Source organism: Harpia harpyja, chromosome 9, assembly GCF_026419915.1.
Source record: "Harpia harpyja isolate bHarHar1 chromosome 9, bHarHar1 primary haplotype, whole genome shotgun sequence".
In the NCBI taxonomy this organism is placed as follows: domain Eukaryota; kingdom Metazoa; phylum Chordata; class Aves; order Accipitriformes; family Accipitridae; genus Harpia; species Harpia harpyja.
Window position 1 is genome coordinate 27,575,312 of NC_068948.1, and position 18,880 is coordinate 27,594,191.

Here is an 18,880-nt window from a genome sequence, read left to right on the forward strand (position 1 = left end):
GTCCGCCTCCTTGGGGGCGTGGCCCCGCCACTGAGGCGTTTCCGGCTTCTCTGCCGGGGGGGTGGGGCGCATGCGCCTCGGGTGACGCGGCGGAGCGGTGTGCGAGCGGGATGCCGGGGGAGGCGGTGACGCTGCAGCTGGGGCACTACGCGGGCTGCGTGGGCGCCCACTGGTGGGGGCTGCAGGTGTGGGGGGGGCCGGGGCGGCGGGGGGATGCGGGCCGGGGCCGGAGCGGCGGGGGGTGCGGACCGGGGGCGGGAGCGGGACTAGGGCGTAGGGCGCGGGTCTGACCGCTTCCCCTTCCCCCGCAGGCCGCCGCGCTACGCAGCCCCGCCGAGGCTGCCGAGCTCCGCGCCGCTGCTCTGCTCCGGGCCGGGCGGGAGGCGGGCGGGCGGGAGTCGCACACGCCGCGCTTGGTGGCGCTGGAACTGAAAGGTACCGGCGGGACGGGCGGGGGGCTGGCGCGGGGCGGCCCCGCCGTGACCGGCCTCTCTTGCAGGCGGCGTGGGCGCGCTGAGGCCCGGCGGCGCGGGCACGGAGGCGCCGGTGGCCTGGTGAGTGCGGGGCGGGAGCGGCAGCGGCGGCGGGGGGCCGCCGGCAGCTGCCGCCGGTTTGTGTTGCAGGGACGGGGAGGTGGCGGCCTACCTGGAGCGCGCTTCGGCCGGGGGCTCCGCGCCGCGGGACGCCGGGAGCCGGACGGTGAGGGTGCGCGGAGTGGGGCGGGCGGGACGCAGCGGCTGCCAGGATACGAAGCGCTGCTCGGAGCCCGCCGGGTGCTTCCCGGACTCCTCTCGCGTTTACTTCACTCGCGGCGTGGGCTTTAACTTCTTGACCGGTAACATGTGGAAGGATGAGGCAAAGCATGGTGTAACTGCCGTACTGGGGCTTTTTCCTTAGGAAGACGCTTCCTCTGACAGAAAGGGCAGTTCCAGTGCTTCGGTTCAAGGTGTGTGTGCGTGTTTTCTGTGCATTACCAGTTCGTGTTTTGTCCAATTTCCGCTGTCCTGACGGCTTTGGTTTACTTGCTGGGATCAAAGAGCTCTATCTAGAAAGGCAGAACAAGCCCTGTGGCAGCTGGACAACTTATCAGTGAATGAGCATGCGGGGAGAAGGAAAACTATGGGATAAGATTTCTTTGCTTGCAGAAAGATGGGTCATAGAGCAGCAACTAAGTTAAGAAACCAGACAAGACAAAAAGCTGGTTTTGTTTATTCAAAGGGATGTTCAGAGTTGAAAAGACCTTCGCTCTTCACATCTCTAATTCCAGGCGCATCTCCCGCCCCTTCGCGACTCGCTGTTTCCCAGGAAGTTTACTCGGGTGGCAGCATGCAGGTCTGGTCTGATTACCTCAACGTGCACTTGCATCCCAAGAGCATCTACGTCATCCGTCAGTACATGCACGATGGGTATGTCCTAAAGGTTTCATTCAGAATCTGTTGTCCAGAACAGGATCTTAGTTTTGGCTTCAAGGAAAAATTAAGAGGGGATAGAATAAGCTTCCCCCACACACACCTTTTCTTAGGGAGTGTGGTTGCCTAGAAGCCTTTGGACAAGGTGAAAGTCTCCTGCGGGATCCTGGCTGCATAGAGGAGTTGGAAGATCGGTTGCACTTTTATGTTGAAGAGTGTGATTATCTGCAGGTTTGACAGTTTAGTCCAAACTCCCTTTTCTTTCAAGAAACTTTCTGTTCAAGATTAAGTAGAATCTCAGCTGCTGCCGCCATTGTCTTGCACAGGGGTTTCAAGTCCTCTGTGACCTACACAATGGATTCTCGGGAGTTGGTGCCAAGGTGACAGAACTGCTCTATGATGAGTATTCAGGAAAAGGAATCCTGACCTGGGGCTTGACTCCAGTCATGAGTAACATGGGAGTAAGTAAACAATGGGGAAACACAACAACAGGTGATGCTTCCACACCCAATCTGGATTAGACTGTTTGCTTGCATCTTTAAGATTCTAATGGTTGGATTTTTTCCCCCCAGGGTTCTCAGAAGAATTTTTACAGACTGATGAACACAGCCCTAGGAATTGTCCATCTCTCCAGTCACAGCTCGCTGTTTTGCCCCCTGTCACTTAGTGGGAGTCTAGGAATCAAGCCACAACCTCCTGTTAAATTTCCGTATATAAACTATGATGTATGTACCATAGACTGGTTTACATAGAAACAACACCTACCATGGTTGGCTTTCAGCTCTTTCAGATTTACCACTCTCCAAAAGTGTTTTCTGCAGCTATGTTCTTTTAGCAATGTTTTTTCATGATGGTGTTCTACTAAGCAGAAAAGATTTTTTTCTTGCATTTTCACTGTTAGCAGAGACTTAACTGCCAACTTTTCACTCCCATAGTTTTTTTTCATCCTTTAAAAAACATTAAGGCATTTTCTTTTTTGCAGTCTTTCCATTGGTTTACTGCCTTCAGTTTCAGCACTGAAAAAAATGGTTTACTGTGCTGAGTATGAAACACCAGCCTTGTCTGAGCACTAAGAAGCTGCTGTCAAGAAAAACAGCAACAGATCATTTGTTAGCAAGCAGTTGACTTGCTTATCCAAAACCTGAAATAACTTAAAACACAACGTATATAAAAGCACAATTTACAATATGCTCAAGTTAAATATACAAAAATGAGTTAAGGAACAGATGAATTTAACTTGTCCTGTAAGTCTTCCATGTGTCTCCCTCCATAGGCATCACTTAACTACCACAGCAGCGCAATTTTGGCAGCAGTGCTTGACACCCTTACAGCTCCTTACCGGCTCTGTTCCTCTCAGGGGTCTATGATGCACCTTGCTGAAACACTTAACTTCTCTGGGAGAAAGGTAAGGGCATAGAGAACAGCAACCTCTAATCCTTTCAGTTCTACCTGAACTACTGCTGTGGGCAAGAGCTGGTATTCTACTTCACATCCGTACATACACACGTAACAGGACAGGGGGGAGTGTGTTCCAGGTTGTGAATAGTCTCCCCCTCTCTGACTCGTAGGTTGTGGCTGCATGGGCTTCTGTTCCCTTTCCTGCCCTACATGGCTACTCACTCCCTGATACTTTATGCGCCTACCAGCAAGACATGCCCTGGAAGCTTCTGTCTTCATGTAGGGAGCAGAAGGTCAGCTGCTGTTTTGCTCAGTCTGTTGTGCTACGAGGAATTTGCAAAGAAAGTCACATCGGGTAATCAGCATTTCAACTGCACTTTTCCCTTCAGAACTTACACTCTCAACTGCAGTGGTTTCTTACAAAAGTCATTCACAATCCTTCTATTAGGAGTGTCAGCCAAATGAAGAAAAAAATGTCTAGTGATCTAGCTAGTTATATGCTACTAACTTTATAGCAAAACAGCTAAAAAGCAGCTGAGTCACCAACATTTTCAGTCAAATCCCCTGGAAAACCATGAATTGGTTTTCTTTGCAGCAGCTGTCCAGAAAAGCAGGCCACTTCTCCACTCCATGCTTGTGAGAGCACTGAGCAGATTCTGCAGCATTATTTACACACTCTGTTTCCTGCGGCATTCAGGTTGGTAACAGTCTCTTTTTTTTTTTTTTTTAGAACAGGGAACAGTAACTGGAAACTGAAGGTAGAGCAAGTTTTGGATAACTTTATTCACCTTCTTCCTTACAGCACATCCCACGTGCTTGAGCAGCCATGTAACACCCTACCTCCATACCCCCAGTTTTTTTCTCCTCTTCTGACCAGACAAGGCTTCCTCCTGGACAAACCTCCCAGTTATTCCTCAGCAGGTAACAAGTGCCTCTTAAACTTACTTTGCAACAGGAGGAGATCATGTGGGGGCAGTAGGGTCTAACAGAGGTAAAAGAGAATTATTAAAAAAACAACAAACACACACAACACACTTTTGAGTGTTTGTAGGGCAAAAATTGTTAGTGTTAAGCAACTCTGCTGCTGTGTTAAGTAAAGCAACTGCTTGTAAAGTAGAATAGGGTAGGGCAACAAATTTTGATTGGTCTATTTGAACAAAGATGTTTTTCCCTGCAGCTGTTGAAAGCATCCCTGTACTAGCAGCCCTGCGGTCTTCACCGGTTCTGCACACGCTCCTCTACAGCTTATACAAGGATCTACAGAAATTGAACACACGGCGATGGCCCAGCTTCTTCTCTGCTGGAGTTGAACAGGATGACTTCCAGGAGGCCTTACAGGAGCTAAGAACTCTATCCCAGTGCTATGAAATGGGTTCTGAAGCAGATGAATCTGAAGATGAAGCAGATGCAGACTAACTCATCTTTATTACTAGAGATAGTGGAAGTAAGAATGTCTTTAAAATCACTTTCAAAATAAAGGGAACGGCTTTAAAGATGGCCCAACTGCTACTTTCTTTTCAGTAAAATCCTGCTACAAAGGCTGGCTTAAGTTCTCCAGCTACTTGCAGTTGTGTTGTAAAGGAGGAAAGCTGCTTTTTTGGGCCTGTTTTTGTATGTTTAGTTTTTTTAAAACTTTGCAAAGTGAATTTGCTCTGCCTGTTAGAATAAGACCACACAATAAATACAGAATTCAGATTGTAACTTTCCCACATACAATCAATACAAGGGGAAAACTTACAAAAAATCATGTGTGTGTGTTCCACATGAAAACAGACATCTTATGATACAATATTTACATATTCTTTTCAAAGGCTGGTGGCCCATCTTCACCATGCAGTGAGGTCAATGTCCACAAGCATCACTTCTGTCATTTAATTGTTGCAGCTCCCCATGTAGGTTCTAGAGGATGTTATCACCCTCACCCCTTTCTTCACTCCTTTAGTTTGATACAGATTGAGAACTGCAGCTGGTCAGAAGTGTAGCAGGAAAGTGAACAACAAAAAAAAGGTGCTATCTTAAGTATCTGTGCAAACATTTTTCCTTTATCCACAGCACCTGTCTAGCAGCAAACTGGCAAACAACTCTCCTTCTGGTGCAGTCAGTAGCTTATCAAGCCACAATAACCTTAGTCATCAGGTTCTTCCTCAGAAAGCAGAAGATCTTTATCTGACAACTGGTCTGTGTTACTGGTACTAGTTGCATCCTCCTCATCTTCAGAGCTCCCATCACAGGATGTATGAAACAGCCTCATCAGTTCTCTGAACCTGTGGGATACCTGAAGAACAAGGGAAATCCAAGATAACTAGTGACCTAAAAGGCGGTATGAAATGCAAATTTCACATTATGGAGTTCAGGGTGTTTTGTGCATTTACATTAAAAAAAACCCAATCACATTTTATGGAAGATTCAATCATAAAGGAAAATAGAAATAGAAGAGCACTGGGTTGTTCTGTCTTCTTTGGAAGAAAGTTATATATTACTGACTTGCAGGTAAAAAACTGGCAGTTTGGGAAGATTCCTAGGCAGTAATATGAGGAAGGTTAAGAGACAAAACCCAACAGATTCCTTGTGTTGAAGCAGAAGGCTGAAGACCCAAGTAGCAGTCACTGAAACAATTTTGGTACCAAATATAAGGCTAGAATATCAGTGCTAATATAAGAAGGACCATAGCAGTCATGATTTTTGGCTCCACCAGAACAGATCAGGGTTGGTTTGGGTTTTTTATTTGCAAATGGGATTATTTTTCTCTGATGCAGCATCAAATTAAAGTTAAGTTTGGGAGACTACATGACAGCAAACCTCCACTTTTCCTTCCTTTTCCCACCTTTTCCCCATTCACTGTAGCAGATGCAAGCTTTTCCACACCAATGCCTCACCTCACTAGCTGTCTTGTTGCCTAGTTTCTGTGAGATGGCATGGAATGTTTCCAGATGGGCTCCTTTCTCCTGACAGGTGGTGAGGATGACTCTGTCAGCCTCCCTGCAAAACAGTACAGTAGCTATTAAAGCAGTTGAAAACAAGCGTTGACACACTTCAACCACCACAAGCCCAAGAGGCCTGTTCCCAGGTAAGGATAACAATCACAGAGCAAGTCCAGCAGGCTTGTTCCTTTACTATTCCTACCACCACCTATCACGAGACATATCTCTAAGCAGAGCTGCATTTAGCCTGTTTTTAAGCTTTTTGAAGTCAGAGGAAAAAAAAAATTCTTTCCCAGCCTGAAGTGCTACAGTAATTACACAGCCACAAGCAGACAGTGTTTCTCATAGGACCAAGATGGCAGCTATGACACTGTGGTTAGAGGAAACGAGGGGGCAGAAGACATTAGAAAATGGGCATACAAAATGAAAATAAAGGATATGCTATAATATGAAAGCTGAAGCCAAATACTGAATGCACAAAGGATGTAAGATGCAGTTCAGGCAGCTATACCTGGTCCAGAGGACAACCTTCTCCCCAGTTGAGCTGACTTTGCTGTTCTTAGCACACACAGTTGCTTCAGTGACTCGCTGCTGTTGCTGCTCCTCTTCCTTTTGCTCCAGGGAGGCAGTAACCACTCTATATTCTAGCTGCTCAGAATGCTGCTGCACCTGGAAGCAGTTGTTTGCATTTGACTTTGATCTGCTCTCAGGCAAATTTCCAGCACAGCCTGTATCGTCTGTTTCCAAAATGCAATTATCAGGGGACTGTGAGCTGCAGCTCTTACCCAGTGTTGGTTTTCTACCCAGTGTTATCCAACCCTGTTTTGCTTCAGGTTTTCCTTCCAGAGGCAAAGGTGGTCCCTCAAATTCTTTCCCACCTAATTTTGAAGCATGACCAAAGACAGCAAGCTTATCTGATGAATCAGAATGAAGCCCTTCAGTCTGACATACACTCTTTCCAGAAGAGGAACTGGGTCCCGTTAAACCTTTTACTATAACAGAACAAGAAGACAGCAGCAGATCTCTGCTCAGCCCAAGGGAAGCATCTGCATTTCCTTGATGTTGCTGCTTTAGTCCCTCACTCTCACTTCCCACAGTGCAAGGGCAGTCTTTGGTTTCTTGAGGTAGTTTTAGAGTAGCTTTTTGTAGATGTGTCCATCTGAGGCCAGTGACAGAAGAATCACTGTCCTTTGCAGTATTCACAACAGCACGGACACCTGCTTCTTGAACCTGGTTATCAGGCAGTGCAGCTTTTTCAAAAGATGCATGTCTGCTGGAGGCAATCTTTCCTTCCAGGTGAGATCCTGATTAAGAAACCCAGACAAGTTCAGATGAGCTGTTAGTAAGAAAAACTTCTGGAAGCTTTATTCCTTTTTAAGAGTTTTTTGGTTTGGGCTTTTTTTTTTTATTCTAGAGCATAATACTGTAAATGAGAACACAGTTTGGGAGCAGCTTTGTAATGCTATCTGCAGTTTACCCATCCTGTACTTCAAAGGCACTCTGCAGTCAATTTTCTTCACCATTGTGGGTTACTACAACCAGCTGCTGTGTGAAGAAGTGATAAAAACATGAAAAAGCTTAAGTGCATTGCCCAAAACAAAATTCTCAAGTGAAAGACATTGCTGCTCTTGGCACCCTATTTACAAAACCACTATAAACTAGACATCAGGTTGCATTACATTTAAACCACTATATTTAACCTGTGCATTGTCTCCAACAGTAGTGTTAACTGAGACATGGTTACTGAAAGAAGGAAGAGATCTCTTTCAGGTTATTTATCCTGCAATAATCATGTTTCCCCTTGTCTGTACCAGACTGAAGGAAAAACAAGTAACTTGAAGGAGACCATTTAAAGGAAGATTAGAGAGATGGTGATTTTGAATTGCTGTGCTAAAATGAAAACTGGAAAAAAACACAGTATCACAGACTAGTAGTACTGGGAATGGGATTAGTATGCTAGCAAAAGAAGCTTAAATGGAGCAATCATTCTGAAAAGGGGAAAATGTTTCTCTAGTCAGGAAAGCTTTTTTTTGAAGGGAATGCACTGGATATATGCATGTTTAGAGCATCCAGAGTGGATGAACACAAGGAAAAAAAAGAGAAAAGATTATTAGAAGTTCTCATTATCTCAATAAATTTGTGTTAGAAAGTCCTATACCTATTTTCCTTTGTGTGAACCAGTTTGGAGATGAAGGATATACCTGTCTGTACACAAGACTCACATACCTGAAGCCAGAGAGTCCACTTTCCTAGATATGGTTTTTGTTCTGCTCTGGACATCCTCTCCCTCATCTCTGTTCTCCAGGCTTTCTTCTGCAGGTTCCTTAGACATTCCAGAATCCCTCCCTTCAGGCTGAGGACTTGATTCTTGTTGAACGAGGCTTGCAGTCAGCTCCTGAGAATCTTTATTTTTGTAAAATTTGTTTTCACATACCTGCAAATCAGTATAAAGGCATACAATTACAGATGTGGTATATCAATCCAAACCTAACACCTCAGCCTTTGCTTCCAAAGTATTCCTTGATGCTAACAAAGGCTTTGGTTTGCATTTAGAAAGCTGAATCTTTTTTATTATTATGAACAGGCAGAGTTCTTTTCACATAGTGGCCACACAAGCATCTTCCACTAAAAAAGCTTATTCTTAACTCAAAAGAACATTGAAATTAACACTATTTAGCATAGCAAGGAGGGGCAGTAGAAAGTGAGGGGACAGACAGCTGAAGGCCAGGTAGTGCAGTCAGAGCTCCAAAGAGGGAGACACTACTGGTCATCTTTCGATTTACTTGCTTCCTCAACACATTATTTTGGAGACATGAGGCCCAAGGCTGGACAGATCACCACAACAGGGGGGACTCTTGGCACGACTCTACCTTCCACTCACCACTCCAATGACTTGGCCTATCAACTAACCTTACTACTACAATGGCTGCAGGTCCTCCTTTTGCTTTTCTTTAGCTTGAGATCACTACTCCCTTCATGGCAGGAACAGGAACATTCCTTCGTCCCATCTACCCACTCGACCTCCTGGAAACAGACATACTCCAGCTGACAAAGATGCATGGTACACAAAGATGACAGTCAGGGTAAGGTTAACCCCAGAGGGAGCCAGGAAGGGCTGAGCAGCACTCTGCGCACACCCAGAGAGAACTAAAGCAATTATGCTGCTAGGAAGCAAAGCACAATGGAAACATTTCAATCTCCTTTCTTCAATCTTTTTAGGCTGTTGTCATGTCTCTCGATAAATCAACACATTTATCCTTGTGAGCATGCATTTGCTTAGAGTCCAGATATGTGGACTAGTGAGATACCCCAGGCCCACCTTGTCGTTGTTCTGGCCTCCAATCTCTTTACGCTTCTTATTTTTTGAGGCTGCATGCATCTTGGGTGGTTCATCCTCCTCTTCTACATCTGGCAAAGACACCTCTTCAAACCCATCAAACTACAAAAGAAGAAACACACAAAAACTGCTCTATCATGATAGCTCTTCAGTAGACCAAACTTCATTTTCCCCATGAATTTCTGAATATTAAGCTCAGTTCCAGGACATGACAAGTTTAATTATGTTAGAAGAGACATAAATGCTGTAAAAAAATTTGAAAAAAGTTTGCTTCAGTCCACCAACAGCTACCCCACCCTGCTGCTTCCCTCTCTCTGGAAATGCAGTCTCAATTTGAGTTCTTCAAGTTCAAACTTGTATCTCTGTTTTTATCTTTTCTGGTCTTGGGGAAAAGATTGCTCCACCTCATATTCCTTCTCTTCTGTCCAGTTGATCTCCTCAAAATCTCCCATGCGGCTGGCTGAGGGCCGTAAGTGATCAAAGAAAATGGAGAACTCATCCTGCAAGTGGTCATGTCCTTTCAACAGTTGCCACATTTGGGTCTTCAGCTGAAAAAGAGAAATCCAGAGAAAATGAGTGTTTCATTCCATATTGTCACATTCTTCTCAGAAGAATTTCTCAAAGCAAGTGGAACACTAGGGCTTATTAGACCTCCAACATGGAAGTTTATGGTTGCATTGGTACTACTTCATGAATATTTTAGGATCATTCCACATCCAGCTATCAAGTTAGCATAGAAATATCCCTCCAAAATTCTAGGCAGACTGTAGGAGGCACTAATATAAAATTTCACCTGCAAGGTAATAAAGGCAAGGTGGAGGTAGGAGAGAGGAGACACACAGGCCAGTTAATTGTAAAGCCTCTAGAAGAGGCAGCTTCAATTCTCTACCATGCCCCACAGTAGGAGATCGCACTTGATAAACTCTTGTGGTCTCAAAGAGCAGCATATAGGAACAGTGAAGCAGGCTAGCTAATTGCATTCTCAGGGTTTTTGAGAGAAAGGATATACCTGGATGCCTGATTACCTCTGCGATCTCCTGGGGGAGGCAGTCTGCACAACTCTGGAGAACTTTGATGATCTTTTGATGGTGGGCAGGATTTTCAGCAAAACAAATCTCCAGTTGCCTGAGGAACTTCCGGCTTTTTTCAAATGCTTGCTGCTCTTCAAACTGACCAAAAGAAAAAGATTCACCCCTCATGTTCAAGAATATATCTCCAAGCTTCTCTAGTTGGCTTAAGCAAGCTATAAAATACCTGTCTTGCTATTTTTTTTCCATTTGTATTGACATCCATTGCAAAACTGGGAAGAGGTGGAGAAAGAGAAACAAGACTTTGCATAATCAATACTTACGTGAGCTACAAAGTTTTGCTTCCACCATATGCATGTAAGATAGGAAAATCCAGAAAGAATATAACAGGTGAAAACCTCTATCTTACAAAGTGGAAGGCTAATTTGTGAGATAAGGGAACCATTCCACTTGCTTTATCTGCATGTTGTCTCTGCAGTCAGGTTCTGCAACGTAACTGGGAAAGGCCAATTCTCCACAGTAATACTTAGTATGAGACTTAAAACAAACACTAGACATTTCAATTCTGATTAATAAAACAGCAAGGTAAGCAAGTGATTTACCAGCTGTTTACCTTTCTTGCCCTAGGAAGAATTCTTTATTCTTTCACTCTCACAAGCATTGACATTGTCTGCTTAAAATTTGGTCTCCTTTCATGCTACCTACCAGTCCACACTCCAAAGCTTGTTCTGGTAATAGAAAGGCAGCAAAATCTGTGAGCAACTGTGGCCAGTCATGCAACAGTTTCTGTAAAGTGGAATAGAGATCCACAGCTGTTTGCTTGTCCGTGCTAATCTCAAACTCATAGATAACGCGAAGAAAGTCTTCATACTTTCCAGGAACATGCTGCAAGGCTTCACGCACCTGGAAAGAGCAACAGAGCTTTACAGGACTACATAACATCCAGAAAGAAAACAAGTTAATTTAGTAATCTTTGATCTCTTGCTACTCAGAATTTACACAGTGCTTCCAGCTTTGTTGAGCCAACCAAGTCTTTTCCTTAAAGATAAATTTGAACTGCTCACAAGAGAGAAGGGAACCAAATCAAAGACTATGAAATTCTGAAATTAAAAGAGGCCCAGTGTTGTGAATTGACTACAGCCAGCAGCTAAGCACTCCCACAGCCACTCACTCACTCCTCACCTCCCCCAAGCAGGACAGGGGAGGAAAGAGGAAGAGCAAAAGCAAGAAAACTCATAGGCCGCAATAAAGACAGTTTAATAAGTAAAGGACCGTCATATCGGGTGCTATGAAGAAAGATAACTTCATCCCGACCAGATCCAGTACACCCAGTTAGAACTGGCAGTTATGTGGCTCAGGCGTGAACCGTGTTAAAGGACTTGAAGCATCCAATGTTCCTATTTCTGGGTTACCTACTGGTCTAGCTTACCCTGGTTAGATAAGCTTGTGCAAATGCCAGATCTTTCTGTTCCCGCAGGGGATCTCTCTCCAGGATGTCTTCATCATACAAGAGGAGCAGCTTAGATGTATCTTTGCTAGCACGAGCCCGTCCCCTCTTATTTCTGGTTCTGTGGGAGCTCCTGCTCTTCCCAGGGGCTTTCATGTTTTCTCCTGTGAAGAAGCACAAAGCAAATTGTACAGGTACCTTTCATACATTCCTTGGGCTGGCAGACAACTACTCTTCTAGATCAATACTGCAATAGAAAAGTAGGTTTTCAGAGTTAGTGACGAGTTAACTGTTTACACTCTCCTGTAAGTGTATGAGCAATATACTTTTCTTTAGTCAGGCTGGCTAACATATTTTAAATTTGCTGTTTACTTTTATAGCATCTGATGGGAAAAATCTCTGGATACAGCAACAAACCCATCCTAGCTGTTCCTCAGCTAGCAATCTACTAAGAACTAATAGATACATCTACTGCATACCAGGGGCAAAAAAAAAAAAAAAATCATAGTGAGTGAACAGAGATAGAATATGAGCATCAGAGCTGGCTGTTAATGCTTGCAAATTATTCTTTTAGCTTATTATTTACATGAATAGAGTTAACATCACAGATAAATAACTGGTGTCACATAATAGGGAATGATGTAGCGTACTAAGAGTTGCTACATTGAGATTTTTATGTCTTTAGATTAGGACTCTGTTGGTCTAATGGGCTGAGGTCCACCTCGAAGTTCACTGCTCAAATCCACCTACCACTTGCTAGATTCTGTTAAGGTATTACTTTGTTTCATTTCTTTTTCCCCAACATGACTTTATAACACAAAATTCAATTTAGCAAAGATTTGACTATTTAATACTGTTCTTATATAGGTATTGGGTATTAGCTGACACAAGCCACAAATCTTATGTCTGCAAATTTTTGAAGTATAAATGCATTACAATGGACTAAAGACACTCGGTTCATATGCACAAGGGCTTCTATAGTAAGAACTGTTTTTATAGAATTGTGACTGTGTTGCAAAATTTAATTTCCAAATGGAAAGCATCACTAAGCTCAGATACACCAAGTGAAATTAAACCAGATACAGTTTCCCCATTGTTTTGCTTTAATGCAGAGAGCAGCTCTATTTCCCCACGCCCTGTGTCAAAAGAAACCCACAGAACTTACCTGCTGGCATTCTGTGGGCTTCCACCTGCGGGGCCACCTTTGTCAATGTGAAGGTAGATTTAGGTTCTTCTGATGTATCGCCACATATTTCATCATCTTTCTGTAAACTCTCTATTCCTTCCCCTTCCTCCTCCTCCTCTTCCTCAGGCTCAGAGTTCTCTTCCTGGGAATTCTCTTCTTCAGAATCTCCTTCTTGGCTTAAACGTCTCTCTGTTGCAAGCCAAGTAAGTTTTTCCATTGTCTCCTTAGAAAGAAACAACAAAAAAAGTCACATCGTTTTCTTTTAGTGTTTAACATCATTCAGCAAGTAGCTCACTCCGTTGTAATTCTAACAGCAAATTTCACAGATCAACATCTGACCAACTAGAGGATTCTACTGAAGGGACAGAATTCAACAACAACCAGAACTGCCTATTTTTGTATCAAGCACAAAATTCAGTTTCAGAATCTGCTACTTATAAAAGCCTTAAGTTAGACGGGATTCCTTAATGATCACCTTAGTTCTTAAAGGCTTGCTGGAATTGTGATCTGGAAAATAATTTTCACTTAAAGTACTTCTTACTAAACAACAGCCTCAGTTGAGGAAGTCCTTACAACTCAGCAGAATATAAATCTGAATATTTGCAAGATATTCCTTTAGCTTGGACTTAAAATCTTCCCAGAATAATGTGGTGTCCAATTTCTCTGTAAAACAGCACAATACCATGCTATTATATAGTTAACAGCCCAGCTTTCCAATTGGATTGAAATTGTCATTTGCCCTGACTCCACTAGGGTGTTTCAGCACACCAATATTTGTCATTAGCAAGTTTTTTAAAATTTTGTTTGCTTTTACCTGAAGTTCTGGCACTGAAAGAATAGATTCTTCTGAGGCTGATGACATTTCTTCATCCTCATCTTGTGTAAAATCATCAAAGTCGTCTTCTTCCTCTTCTTCCGGTCCTTCTCTCTCTCCTCCAGCTTCAGGGCCAGCTGGTGTCCCAACAGACTGGCCATCTATACTAGACAAATCCTCTGGTCTTCCTAGTGGACTACTAAATTCTGCCTCAACATCTGCTGTATAAGAAAGATTCTTTGGAGACTCACTGCTTACTTGTGGTCCAGCAACAACACCTGCATCCATGTGCTGCTCTCCATGGGGAGACATCTGCAAAGCCCGTCGTTGTTCTTCTCCCTTCTCATCACACAAAGTATGCTCCTTTTTAATTTCTTTCGGGTCATTTGGACACGAACATGCAGCCTCCATGTTCAGCTCCTGGCTGAGATGCAGCATGAATTCCTCCTTCACTTTAGCACATAAAAGATCCCTCTTCTGTACTGGATTTACTTCATTGGTAGCATCATTTGAATCTTCAGGCTCAATTTTCACTGTTTCATCTGGATCTTCTAAATGAGGCAAAAGGTCCACACACAATGGCTCTGAAGTGCTCTCGTCTCCTTCTACCACTGTCCAGCTACAGCAATCAGTCTTATTTACCTTTGGCTGACTGCCGTTATTTGAAGTGGCAGGATTTGTACTACACTCCTTGGGTGAGACAGCAGAGCACGAAACGTACAACTCTGGGGGTTCAACCTTGGGCTCCACTGTGGGATAGGTATTTTTGTTCTTTCCAGCAGGGCAGGAAGGAACCAGATTCAACTGTTCTTCATTTTCGCCAACAGATGATGCAGAAAGACTGACAGGGTTAGGAGAGACTATCAACGAAGGGATTGAAGATGTCACTAGAGGCTGATTTAATGGACACGGGAAAGTGGATGGATTTACCAACAAGGTTGTAACTGGAATAGCCTGAGTGCCTCTACCAACTGTTGTATTTATGGGCTGAATCATATTGCAACCATTGCCTATATTAACCACTTTCACTGTGGTAGCAGGTACAGTAAGGATGACAGGAGATGGCTGAATCAAAGGTGAAGTCTTTACCAGTGGGGCAGATTTTGTCCCTTTTTTCTTTTGGTATCCCTTACGAACACAAGGTTTGCGTATTTTTGCTCCAGCCAAAGCTGGCAACATCAGTTTTGGCTGAAAAGTTACTGGATTTGAGGACACTAGAGCTGGTGGTACAGCAGCTGAGAAAGCTTGTCTGGAGTCCGAATGCGAAGTGGAAAGCACATTCTGAAATTCCAAGCCATCCCCACTTCCTACCACTGCTGGAACATTCAAAGGCTGCACTCCCGGCACAGTCTGCATAACTGTAGCTGGCTGGATTAGCCGAGGAATCTGAACCATAACTTTGCTGGGAGGAGCTTCTGACTGGGATAGCTTCACAGTTTTCTGGATGTTAATAGTGTTGGAACTAGGCTGCAGACAAGGACTTGGTCGAATGAGGACAGGCTTCAGAGCTGAAGACCTCTGCCTCCTCCATGCTCTCCTAGAGAATCGATTGGCAAGGGGCTTTAGGGTCAGTACTAGTCCCTTTGGCATAAGTAGAGGGTATTTTTCATCATATTCTGTATCTGAAGTTTCCTTTCCTGTCCCCAAAAAGACACCTTCTGCATCAGGTGAACCTGGCATCTCCCTGGCATCTTCTGCTAATTGCTTCAATTCCCCCTGAATGGAAGGCAAGCTTGCCTAAAGGGAACAAGAGTTTATTAGTCCCATCCATAGGCTATTTCTCTATTACCACCTTCAAACAGCACCATAGAGAGCGACAGACAGCAACTTGCTTCTAAAAGTAAAGCATTTTTTATTTATTTTATTCTACTGTATATTACTTTATATTTACTGTATATTACTTTATATTCACGAGTTTTATGCCAAAGCCTTCAAAACAATCTGAGCGCCTCAAAGAAACAACAGAACTGTATTGCTTTATAAAGGTTCCTTTAGTAAATACAAGATTTTGCGGGAAGGAAGCTTCACTGTAACAATGAAATATAATAGGCGATTAAGAGAACTGGATTTTATGGCATCTGTGCCTAATTCTTTCCTCAGACAGAGTCCTCCTTGACTGACTTGCAGGCACGGTCACTATGCCTCCAACTTTGTCTTTCTTGTGCAAAGAATCTCAGAGAAATAATCCTTATGAAGCGTGAGACATTCGGGTATAACAAAAATAACATCCACACTGCAGGTGAAGATAACCTCAAAAAACCCCACCCCAAACCCCCAGATTTCTTATTTCCTCTTAGACGGTGAGGTTTTAAGGGGGAAGAACATGCCCTCTCTCACAGCTGTAATACAGTGGGAAGGAAGGCAACACTGCTAACCATATGGCAAGGGTCAGACTACATTGATTAACAAATTAACAAAGCCAAATAATGAAATCAACACATCAAACCAGAGACATCAGAAATACACCCATGTAGCAAAACAAGGATGTGACAACAAACACTGTATGTCCATGATAACTTCAATCATGTACTGCAGCTGGGCAGACAAGCATCAAGAGTAGCGTATAATAATACTTCAGGTTGCTAAGTAGTAGTGTTCTAGCTACATTTACTAGCTAGACTCAGGGTAACACAGGCTCCCACACAATACAATCTGACTACCTTTTGACTTCAGAGCCGTAGGCTAACCAAACAACTCTGGACCTACGCTGTAAAAACAAACAAACAAACAAACAACACCGCCCCCCCCCCAAAAAAAAACAAACCCCAAAGAAATCAACCAAACAACAATAACAAAAAAACCCTATGCTGGATGAAGAATAGCAGAAACTACCTTTAGCCAAAATGGCAGGCGATGTTCTTCTCTCTCCACAGGTGGCTTCCACTCATTAGGCTGGATTTCCTCACAGCACTTGAACAGAATGGGCAACTGTTTTGTCTTTTTATAGTACTGTGGAGACAGGAGAGAATGCAAGACAAGATGACTGTGGTCAGATCACCTGTCTAACAACTGCTGGGATGTAGGATGAGGATTGTGCTCTGTAAAAGTGTTCATGTATAAAGTGATTCTCATCACTATTACTTCAATAAAGTACTACCCACAGAAACATTAAAAAAGAATAATAAGGCTGAACAAGAGCTCATTGCCATCTTGGTTCCTCTTGAAAGAGAGCATGAAGTTCTAGCAGACGTGCAGGCGTACTTGCTTCAAGTGTTTCTGGTTCTTAAACTCTCTTCAGCAGTGGCCATTAGCTTACAGGACAGGATATTTGGCCAGCTGGACCTTCAGCCTGACTGAAGAGACCACTTTTGTTTAAGCTTCACTACTCAAAGTTTATTTGTATGAATTTGTCAGGATTACTGAAGCCACAGTTTTACTAGGACTGTCTGCAAACGCTGGGCTCTAAAAGAGTCAAAATAGTAATATAAGTACTTGCGAAGTACAGAGGATAAGGTCTTTTTGAAGAAATCCTCATTGCTAATAAAAGGATGACATTTTCTTTTAAGAAAACACACATACACAAAAAGGTCCTTGGAACAAACAGCACATCTCTTCTTGTATAACACCAAACAGACACACAAATCTGAAAAATACCAAATCACAATCTGAATGTATCACTTACTCTGATGATATTATCAGGGGCTCGATTCATATTGAGATTCTTGATTCGTACTGTAAGCTGGTGGGCAGTTTTTGTTGGCAAGAGATACTTGCTGATCAAAGGCTTTGGAAACTCTGTGCCTTCAAAATGTTTCAAACCTAAAGCTAATAAACTGAAGAAGGAAGGAAGGGGGCAGGGGGGAGATAAAAAGTCTTTTAGACAGTACGGCAGATTGCTATTTGGATGTGCTGTTGCACAATACACAGATATCCCAAAAGTTTGCATCCTAGAAATTCTCCTTAACAAAGAAGTCTCATTTGTATGCATTTTATTCAATAATTCTAAGCACCTACTTGTCCTCTGCCTTGGTGAAGATAATCTTGTCCCGGGGAGGGTTTGCTTTCAAGGAACATATTGGCAGTAGCTCTGGGTACATAAAGACTCTCCTTGTTGCCAAAATCCATGCCACTTGCTTTGGCAAACATGGAAATTCATTGGCTGTGAAAAGAATTAACAGGTGAGGATAGACATATACGTGGACAAGTAATGTTTTTCACAACTGACTTCTTGAAAACATTGTTTCTTTTACTCCCTTCACTGCAAAAAGAGAGACTTTCTCCCTGGTTTTTAGAATTCGCGTATTTCCTAGTTTTTGCCCTTAAGTTTACACTGCAGAAGGTAAAATTACTTTCCCCTTCCATCTTTTCTTTTGCTCGATAATGAAAAAGCACTTGTAAAAAGCTCTGTGTACTTCAAGTCAGTTCACTCTCTAAGTACCAGAAAAATCACAAACCAAATATTTGAAGCCAACAGTATTTTTTTTAATAAAATACTGCAGTGAAGGGAATATTTCCTTGATGTGTGTTAACCAACACATTTGGAACAATTATTTCTAGCTTCATAGTTTCTTGATGGATTTCTGCAGCTTAGATCATCATCTGCAGAACAATTAATGGCAGGATTATGATGTCAAACAAAAGTCAAGAGCTCATATAACATGCTTTACTGTATTTCAAGTTTAAGAACCAAGAAGCCAGTCAATAAAGTGGTTGGTTTTATCTAAAAATACCGCAGAAAATTTAAAAAAAAAAAAAAAATTTCATTCCAAACAGCAGTCTGAACCATATCTCATCTGGAAGGTGCACAGCATGAAATAACTCCCGCTGTAAATGCTTTCCCACCTCTTGTCCCTTCAAATACATACCACTCTTCTTCACAGCTTTGCGAGGGCTCCAGTCAACTTGGACTTGGGCATGAAAGTCTTCAATGAGCTGCAGTGCTCCCTTCAAGTTACATGGCTGGAACATTGTTTGAAATTTAGGATTGAACGACTGACGAAGGAGTGCAGAGCTTCGAGCAAAGTTACCAAGTTCGCTCTGTGAAGTCAAACACAGAAGAAGATAAAAGAACATGCCTTCAAATGGAAGTTAAAGAACAAGTACATGTAATGCAATAATGCAAAAAATAAAAGCTGGTGAAGTGACAGGCATAAAAAAAAAAAAAGCAGAGTGTTGCAGGTCTTATTTTTGAGCATTACAAATCTAGGAACAACCAGAGGAATTTTTTTTTTTTTTTTAATTTCCCCACTTTCCAGAACCTTTCAACATCACAGAATGTTCACTAATTACAGAAGCTGTATTTTTTGAACTTTGCTTTCAGTATTTCAAAGAAAGCAATAAAAACCATACAAAGTCATGCCAATTCAAAGCACTGTTATTAGTCAGCACAATGTGAATTAT

The 18,880-nt window shown here is 43.0% G+C and overlaps 2 protein-coding genes across 9 annotated transcripts in view; one reads left to right on the forward strand and one right to left on the reverse strand.

The window, feature by feature from the left end:
* Positions 1–70: 70 nt before the first annotated feature.
* Positions 71–18,518, forward strand: MSTO1 (misato mitochondrial distribution and morphology regulator 1). 3 transcript variants are annotated; one of them, XM_052795456.1, is made up of 16 exons: positions 71–185; positions 312–435; positions 500–554; positions 624–699; positions 898–946; positions 1,268–1,406; positions 1,523–1,640; positions 1,736–1,870; positions 1,982–2,134; positions 2,683–2,814; positions 2,978–3,162; positions 3,403–3,504; positions 3,610–3,728; positions 3,985–4,251; positions 5,760–5,874; positions 18,361–18,518. In XM_052795456.1, the coding sequence occupies exons 1-14, from the start codon at positions 111–113 to the stop codon at positions 4,221–4,223; spliced, it is 1,701 nt and encodes a 566-aa protein (XP_052651416.1). In that variant the 5' UTR covers positions 71–110; the 3' UTR covers positions 4,224–4,251; positions 5,760–5,874; positions 18,361–18,518. The 3 variants fall into 3 exon arrangements, with proteins under 3 accessions (XP_052651416.1, XP_052651415.1, XP_052651417.1); XM_052795455.1 differs by having other exon boundaries at positions 3,985–5,874; XM_052795457.1 differs by having other exon boundaries at positions 3,406–3,504; positions 3,985–5,874.
* LOC128145424 (GON-4-like protein) overlaps positions 3,567–18,880 on the reverse strand; it is a 31,364-nt gene continuing 16,050 nt past the window's right edge. For 2 of the 6 annotated variants that reach the window (XM_052795450.1, XM_052795452.1), the window contains 16 exons: positions 18,346–18,517; positions 17,495–17,639; positions 17,163–17,313; positions 16,373–16,489; positions 13,541–15,277; positions 12,706–12,949; positions 11,523–11,704; positions 10,799–10,996; positions 10,091–10,234; positions 9,470–9,613; positions 9,048–9,167; positions 8,639–8,752; positions 7,955–8,162; positions 6,240–7,032; positions 5,684–5,786; positions 3,567–5,082 (listed from right to left, as the gene is read on the reverse strand). In XM_052795450.1, coding sequence (XP_052651410.1) covers positions 4,933–5,082; positions 5,684–5,786; positions 6,240–7,032; positions 7,955–8,162; positions 8,639–8,752; positions 9,048–9,167; positions 9,470–9,613; positions 10,091–10,234; positions 10,799–10,996; positions 11,523–11,704; positions 12,706–12,949; positions 13,541–15,277; positions 16,373–16,489; positions 17,163–17,313; positions 17,495–17,639; positions 18,346–18,517 — 4,722 coding nt within the window. In that variant the 3' untranslated portion in view covers positions 3,567–4,932. The other 4 variants (XR_008236470.1, XM_052795451.1, XM_052795453.1 and 1 more) reach the window with 4 other exon arrangements.